This window comes from Lycium ferocissimum, chromosome 10 (assembly GCF_029784015.1).
Source record: "Lycium ferocissimum isolate CSIRO_LF1 chromosome 10, AGI_CSIRO_Lferr_CH_V1, whole genome shotgun sequence".
Lineage (NCBI taxonomy): Eukaryota > Viridiplantae > Streptophyta > Magnoliopsida > Solanales > Solanaceae > Lycium > Lycium ferocissimum.
This window is the reverse complement of record NC_081351.1, coordinates 52590575-52599121: the sequence shown is the minus strand read 5'-3', so window position 1 is coordinate 52599121 and position 8547 is coordinate 52590575. Positions and strand designations below refer to the sequence as shown.

The following is an 8547-nucleotide window of genomic DNA, read 5'->3' as shown; positions in this document are numbered from 1 at the left end:
TTTTAAAGGCCTTTAAATTTCATTCTCATATTTTGAAATCTTTAAATTATTTTCTACTAACACCCATAGGTTCCATGTTCGAACCCACGCGAACAAAATTTTAAAAAAAATTCGCAGGCGGAGTTTAAATTTCGCTATCTTTGACCGGCAAGATACTTTTGTTACTTTTAATTACCAAAGTTATGTTTACCGTAAGATACTTACGCTCGTGCAGTATTTCAGAGATAGTATGCCGGTCCCGCATAACTTTGATAATTCCTTCACAAAGTTATGCCGGTCCGGCATAAAAAGTTTGCCCATTAAAAGTATGTTCCCCACCGATAACTTTGTGAAGAATTATCAAAGTTTATTATAACCGCATACTTATGCCAAGTCTGCCCATAAGGCATAAGTATTCAAGAAAAGTCAGTTCTTCACATAATTTTTAACTACATGCCCATCCTAATTAAAATAAACAGAATCCAAACTTAACAATATTAACACATCTGCCACGATTGACAACCTCATCATGAATCCAGCATTTGCACATTCAAAGATCCGTACCATTTCCACCCAAAGACAAGAGCATGTTTATTCCCGTCAAGAAGTAAATCTTAGATAAAGCCAAAGCCACAATAATACAAAAGTAAGTAAGCTAGCTATAGATGGTCACCAAGCACCCGAATGCTATCCACAATATCGAAACTTTAGGTCCTCCACGTGATACACCTAGCAAGCTTCCACAAGAATGATGAATATTTTGAACCACTTTCTGATAATCGGTAACAAAACATGATATGACTTATCACTCAAATATTTATTTCTCGTTAGGACCCTAAGATAACTTTGATAATTCTTTCACAAAGTTATGCGGTGGGCATACTTTTAATCGGGCAAACTTTATGCCGGGATCCCATACTTTGTGAAGGAATTATCGTTGTTATCGCCGGGACCCGCATACTTATGCCAAGTCCGCCCAAGGCATAAGTATGCGGTCCCATAAACTTTGGTAATTCCTTCACAAGTGTATCTTGTTGGCGTATAGCGAAATTTAAAATCGCCTTGCGAATTTTTTTAAAAATTTTGATCGCGTGGTTCGAACTCCGAACCCATGTGTGCCAAGGCGAAAATTTAAACATTTCAAATATGATGCAAAATTTAAAGACCACCCCAAAAGAAGGGCAATTCTGCGAATTGCCCCAAATTTCCCCTCACCACCTCCCACCCAAAAAGAAAAAGAAGCTAAGAGAAAGAAAATCACGTATCTGATCAGCCCGCCTCTCTTTCTGCATTACTGATGTCTTTTGTGGCATCAAAATGGCATGCATAGATATATCAAGAGCCTATATATGCAGATTAAATAGTGAAAATTCATTGCTCCTAATATTTAATGCAAAAAGTAATTGCAAGAGTTATTATCATTTTTGCCCCAAAAAAAAAAAAAAAAAAAAAAAAAAACAAAACAAAACAAAATTAACGTTACCAAATAACCTCAAGTCTTATGATGTGGGAGTTATAGGGAGGGGAAAGATGAAGAAACATATACACATTCAATATGCATTAATTATCAGTTTAATTGGAGGATTAACGCAGATTTCTTCACGTCAATATCCACCTTGAAAGGATAAAAGAACACAAAATTAGAAAAATAATTAGAGAAGTGGCAAAAAAAGGAGAAAAAAAGGTAAATAGAATGGAGGCGCCACAGAGGTGTCAGCGTACATCACTTTGTCTTATATTATATATAGATTCCTGCTCCTTGTTTCAAACAACATATTAGCTATTATCTCAAACTTGTATTAGTTTTTTAGTGGTTCTTGTACTAGTGACACCAGGTTTTGGGTGATTGTACTTATTCCGCATATTTATGATTAAGACATTTAGTTTATGTCTCTTAAATGACTTTATTTATTTCTTTCCGCTTAATATACTTGTTGAAATTGGTTTAATCGGTTGTGGATGGTTCGCCTACCGGGTGGGGTAGGTGCCTTCACGGCTTTGGAATTTGGGTCGTGACAAAACCTCTTTGGATTACACTATTTTGGCCTGAATTAATGCATCTCTTTTTATAAAATCAATTATGATGCCACAATTTATCTTATTACTTCCTATTTTGATTGTTGCAATATGTTAATCGCTTACCTCAACACTTTTCTATAACACTGCAATTAAAATGCATGGTAACTTATACTCATCTCCTCAAATCTTGAGGAAGAATTTTAAAAGCATATCAGTTATTGCTTGACAAATTTCACTCTCCTGTTATCAGTCATTATTTCCTTTCAACAAGGGGTATTTTAGTTCATAAAACAGTAAAATCACAATTGAAAAGTGAATCATTCGAAATAAAGGGAAGAACTGCTTCCTGTATAGTACATCACACAATAGCTATTTAAAGAATATTCAACATGAAAGCAAGTAATACACTAGAGCACTCGAAAGTAGAAAACAGATATACAGAGGAGGAAATTGTACATAAATGATTCTTATGATCTTATATAGTAATGCTAAAATTATATGGACATGGTGGAGTAGTCACTTCAACAGATCCTTCAAGCATTTGAGCGACTTTCCTCATAGTAGGCCTCATCGACGGATCCTCTTGAATACACCAAATACCAACCATCACGAACCTCTCGAGCTGCTTCTTGTCATTCAAGGCCTCGATATCACTTTCCACCAGAGCTTCCAATTTTCCTTCTTGAAAGCAATCCAAAACCCAATCCCTAAGAATAGCCTCTGGTCCGTAGCTTTCCTCATTCTCATAATTTTTCCGACAAGTGATGATCTCCAGTAGCAATACACCAAAGCTGTAAACGTCCACCTTAACCGTGACCTGACTATTCCTAAACCATTCCGGTGCAACATAACCTCTCGTTCCTCTAATATTAGTAAGTGTTCGACTCTGGTTGATTAGCAGCAGTTTAGACAATCCGAAATCTGATATTCGAGCAACGTAATAATCATCAAGGAGAATGTTTTGAGGCTTTATGTCACAATGGATAATCGGCGTGCTGCATTCTTCATGGAGGTATGCAAGTCCCCTTGCAATCCCCATTGCAATATTCGTCCTCTGGCTCCAAGTAGGTTTTGGATCACCAAAAATGAAACTTGCAAGAGTGCCATTACTCATATACTCGTAGACCAACAAACGATGAGGTCCCTCGTTACAATATCCAATCAGACTGACCAAATTCTTATGATGAGTCCGACTAATCACATTTACTTCAGTCATGAATTCTTTCTCTACCTCATGAGCAACTCTGTCCAGTTTCTTTATAGCGACTATGCTTCTTGAACCGATAGGCATTACCCCTTTGTAAACAATCCCGCATGCACCCCTGCCTAGCTCTTCCTTGAAGTCTTTTGTGGCTTCTACAAGTTCTTTATATGTAAAACTATGACAAACAGAGTCCGCCACGTGACTTGTATGGAGAACCGCATTCGCTCGCTTTCTATAAATGTGGAAAAATCCCGAACAGAATACACCAATGAGCAAAATGTTTACCAAGACCGAGCTACCAAAGAGAGAGGATGCCATAATTCCCCAAATTCGCCAACTTTGCTTTTGAGATCCCGGAATTGGAAGGCCGAGGCTTGGAGGAGAAACACCATCTTTCCTTATTTTGATAAAAGCCTTTGATTTCAGACTGATGTCTACTCTCCCATTCGACAAAGGCAACTTCTTTTGCCAGCAGCTATTGTCTCTATAAATGGCAACAGCACAAAAACATTCATTCAAACATGCAATTTGGCAGTCTTGTTCAGTTGAAGGGCTAATTTGCTGAAAGTCAGATAATGGCCAATCAGTGTCATTGACCGTGACTAAACTATACGAATGTTCAGGCGAACCACTTCCAACTTCACCACAACTTGGAGGAAAATCTGGTATGCAGTCGCCATAAGCATTGTTCTGATCACGCAGTGAATATCCTTTAGGACAGTTACAAACTGGTCTATTGTTTCTACCAAGATCGCATACATTGTTGTAACCACAAGCCCGGTGCCTTTGTCTACCCTGATGTTGGTGCATATATTATTTGGTTGAGACCACAGAACATGCCAGCCACTGCTATTAAAATTCCTTGAATGATAATAATGAGTGAGAACTCCATCAAAGTTAAGAGTCACGCGATGGTAACTATGTGAAGCTGAAGGAATGGATCGCGGAGTAAGAATTTGCCTTTGATTATTTCGTTTCAATACGTACATCATGCCATTCTCTTCAAAAACCAACTTATCCCCTGAATTGGTTGCATTTGTTGTGTCAGAAGTTTGACTGTTGTAGTACTCACCATCATAATCTGAATTGGAAGGCATACTTTGTGTAACAAGCACCAGACTCCCGTTATCAAGCATCCGAAGATAAAACCTACCTATTGAGACGTAAAATAATTACACAAATTAAAAGTGTGCTCTCGCTAGCTGTTTGGCTCAAGGAAAAGAATCAGGTGCACACATAAGGAGTCGTGTTGAGACATACAACAAAACTATGCCTCAATCCCAAACTAGTTGATGTCGGCTCTATGAATCCCCACTGACCGTGTTTCTACATATAAATTCATCTCCGGCCAACATCATATAAAATAAAAATAAAAAGTACTGCTAGATATTCTCTATAAAAAAATCTCATAAAAATCTTTAATAGGGCTAGAAGACTCCTAGAAAGCATATGATCTAATTTGTGATGAATCCTCATGATACAGATATCATGTTGAAACATAATATAATTAAATATAATTAAATGAGTCTGACACACAATTCAACGCCTACTTTGAGAGAAAGTAGTTTCTGATCTTTGAGAAACGGGGAAGCTTCCTAAAAGTGTGGTCTAGCTAACCATTAACTTTTTGGCCCCTGCACCTTGAGACATACAAAAATAACCATGCTTCAATCCCAAACAAGTTGGGGTCGGTTATATGAATCCTCACTGAATATGATTCCTTGTATAAATTCATCTCAAACCAGCATTAAATGAAATAAAACTATTTGGCCCGTGCGCCTTGAGACATACAAAAATAACTATGCTTCAATCCCTAACAAGTTGTGGTCAGCTATATGAATCCTCACTGAATACGATTCTTTGTATAAATTCATCTCCGACCAACATTAAATGAAAATGAAAAAAAAAAAAAAAAAAAAAAGAACTTAAAGCAAAAAGTACTAGTTCTCTATATTTTCTACGGATGTAAAAATCTCATATAAGGCTAAAAGACTCCTTCCAAGTATAGGATCTAAAGTAAACTTACTAACATGACTAAAACATATTTCTATCTCCGTCTGTGCGAGCTTGCTCACTCTGCCGGTCCAAGCCCGAATAAAGGACGAGGGTCATGGTAGGCTAGCAGCCAATATAAAACTAGTTGAATCCTCATAATAAAAATTTCGTATCGAGACACAATTGAATGAGTTGATCACACAATCAACACATACCTTGAGTGAAATTAGCTAGTGATCTTTGAGAAACAAGGAAGCTTCCTCTTTCTAATGTTTGATTTGGCAACAAAGTATCAGTTGGATATTTAAAACTTTCCCACAATGGATCAGTAGAATCACTTCCCATGATAACAAAATTCCCAGTATCATTCATGAGTGCATAGTCAATATTACCAACAACCAAATCAGTTCTCCAAAGGGTAGTCCCTTGAGGATCACTTAGTATTAGACCCCTTTGAGGATCAAGATTCAATCTTGATCCTTGTGGCACTGGACCACTCATATTTGCATGCCAGACTATGGTTTTTTCATGTATTTTTGCATACCATATACAAAGCAAGAACTGATCTTTACTATCTTGAATTTTTTGGAACCCAAATGCAAAATCACCAGATGGTGAAAGCCATTGAGTGCTTCCATCTGTTGCAGTAATAGAACTACTAGTAGCTACTCTACCATTAGTTTGAGCTAAATTGTATAATGGAAAGGAAAAAAGAAGCAATATTACAAGAAAATAAGAAAAGGAAATATTCATTGCCAGAGCAAATATTACAGAAGAAAATTTTTATTGTGAGTTTTGGTGAACGTAACTGTGAAAACTTCAGAGTCAACTTCTACTTTTCTCTGTTAGGTTAATCAGAGTCCTCTGCCCCTCAAGGGTATGACTAATAATCCAATCGGCCAAGTTTCCAGGAAGCTTAAAATAGTTCAGGACTAGACTATTCATATTAATAATTTGTAATCCCTCTGTTCACTTTTACTTATCCAGTATTCTAAAAATATATTTTCACTTTTACTTGTCACTTTTAGCATATCAAGAAAGGATAATTTATTTTTTCCGTTTCTTACCCATAGTATTAAATACTCACTTCAAATCATTTTTCAAATCTAAGAAAAATATGCACCAATTAATATGGGTACATTGGTAAATTATGCACTTCATTTATTATTATTTTTTAAACAGCGTGAAAAGTTAAAAGTGAACAAGTAAAAGTGAACGGATGGAGTATTTACCAAATTAAATTTGTAACTTCCTTTTTTCGTAATTTGATACGCAAGAGCACTTTTTGAACTATATTGGTCAAACTGAAACTACTAACAAAGCATTTCTCAAATAATTTAGCCAAACACAAATCACTTCTCACGTGGATTGTTGATAAGAAGTATTTCTTAAAATAAGTTGATTTACGCTAGTTTTAACCACACGGACTAGAAAATCGGGTTACCTAGCGTTCTAGTTGGACGATGTTACATTTTATCTTTGAAGTCTGGAAAGGAAGTCTTTATTTCATGTCAGCGTGCAAGTGCCGACATCAAAAATTCATATAAAGGGACTATAAAGAAACTAGAATTTCACACCTAGGATTTCATACAACAGGGTTCAAAAAAATATTTAAATGTCACACATAGGATTTGGACTATGACCTAAAATAAATTTTGAACCCCCTTTTCTACTACTCCAAAATATTTCCTTATGTCAAGAACATTCAATTGTTTATATATATCTCTATTTACTCAATATAATTTTTAATGAACCTTTTGCCACAACCTAACTCTGCCCCTGTCTGCATGTAAGGATTTATGAAAAACAATTTGTATAGACTGGTGATGCATGACAGGAAGTTAAGGTTTTATTTCATTTTTTGTGTATAACTTTTTCTTTTATTTAAAAAAAAAAAAAAAAAAAAAAGAGAGAAAATATTAATTAGACTATTGACTAGGTCAATCCCGTAGTCTAAAAATTGATAAAACTAGGCCGGTCCTAGATCTATTGTTTTGATGGAACATTCAATGTATCTTTAACCAAAGTAGTTGGGGAATTCAATATAACTGATGATTCTTCCATGTCTGTAACTAGAACTAGACGGCCTATAGCACGGGCCCCACACTTTAGATTATAGTGTATCTATGTGTATGTAGTTGTGTTTGAATAGTGATAATATATATATACATACTATGTTCAAAACACGATTAATATAACATTGTAGTTTGTGCTTCGTATCTAAAATTTTATTATATTAGTGTTTGCTACGAATACAAAATTAGCAAAAACTTATTAATATTTTTTAAAAGTGAAGACTTATTTAAAGTTTAAAACTATTTTGCTCTCTTTGAGATAAAACAACGGCAATATTTAAGCATCAATTGATACTTTAATTTTAATTCGATTAATTTAAAGGTGTAAAATACTTATTATTTTTTTATCAAATTTTAATTTGGATAATTCTAATTCAAATTATTAAATTAATTTTACATGTTTAAAACGAAACAAAGTAGAAATTGATTTTCTATTTAAACGAAGAAATACTATTTTTTAATTTTTGATAAATATTATAAGTTTAGCTCATTTTACTTGTAATATTGTCTTTGCATGGTTTTTTAAGAAAACGTCGATTAGAATTATAATTTGACTAATTTACCTTATTCATTATTTGACCTCCATTTGATATATTTTTTTTACAACATTAATCTCTTTTCACATTTATTAGAGTAAGAATAAAAATGAAAAAGTAATTAAATTCTATCTTATTTTAAAATATAAATATTTTAAGTATATTTATTTTAGTAAACATAACAAATAAATGACATGTAAGCGAAATAGCAAATACAACGGTTCGATATCTAAATTAGATCTCGAGCTAATATAACAAAAGAAAGAAAATTGTATGGTTTGGCTACAAGAAAATTGTATAGTTTGGCGAAAATTGTATGGTTTGGCTACAAGAAAATTGTATAGTTTGAGTTACTAACCTTTTGAAAGTGCAATAATATAAATTCTATGTTTTTGTACATGTGATAATTTCATTTCTTTCCCATTTAATGGATTGATAGGCGTGTGCAATGAATCCATCTTATTGACTTAATGAAATACTTTGGAAATTATGAATATTGTTTGATATTTTATTATGGGGTGCACTTTTTTTTTTTTTTTTTTGGACATTATTAGTTTTATACTTTGTTTTTATGCATGTATCTATATATATATATATATATATATATATATATATATATATATATATATATATATATATATATATATATATATATATATTGTTATACCCCTTTTAAAAGGGGAGGAAAAAAAATAGATTCCTAAATTTTTTATTTTTTTTAAGGGGTCGCCACCAATTA

General features: G+C 33.9%; 1 protein-coding gene across 1 annotated transcript; it reads right to left on the bottom strand.

The window, feature by feature from the left end:
- Window positions 1–2448: 2448 nt before the first annotated feature.
- Window positions 2449–5957, bottom strand: LOC132035008 (G-type lectin S-receptor-like serine/threonine-protein kinase LECRK3). Its single transcript, XM_059425332.1, has 3 exons — window positions 5413–5957; window positions 3949–4355; window positions 2449–3892 (listed from the first exon to the last, which is right to left on the bottom strand). Exons 1-3 carry the CDS (start codon window positions 5948–5950, stop codon window positions 2474–2476), a joined length of 2364 nt encoding a protein of 787 aa, XP_059281315.1. The 5' UTR covers window positions 5951–5957; the 3' UTR covers window positions 2449–2473.
- Between the last annotated feature and the right edge of the window lie 2590 nt (window positions 5958–8547).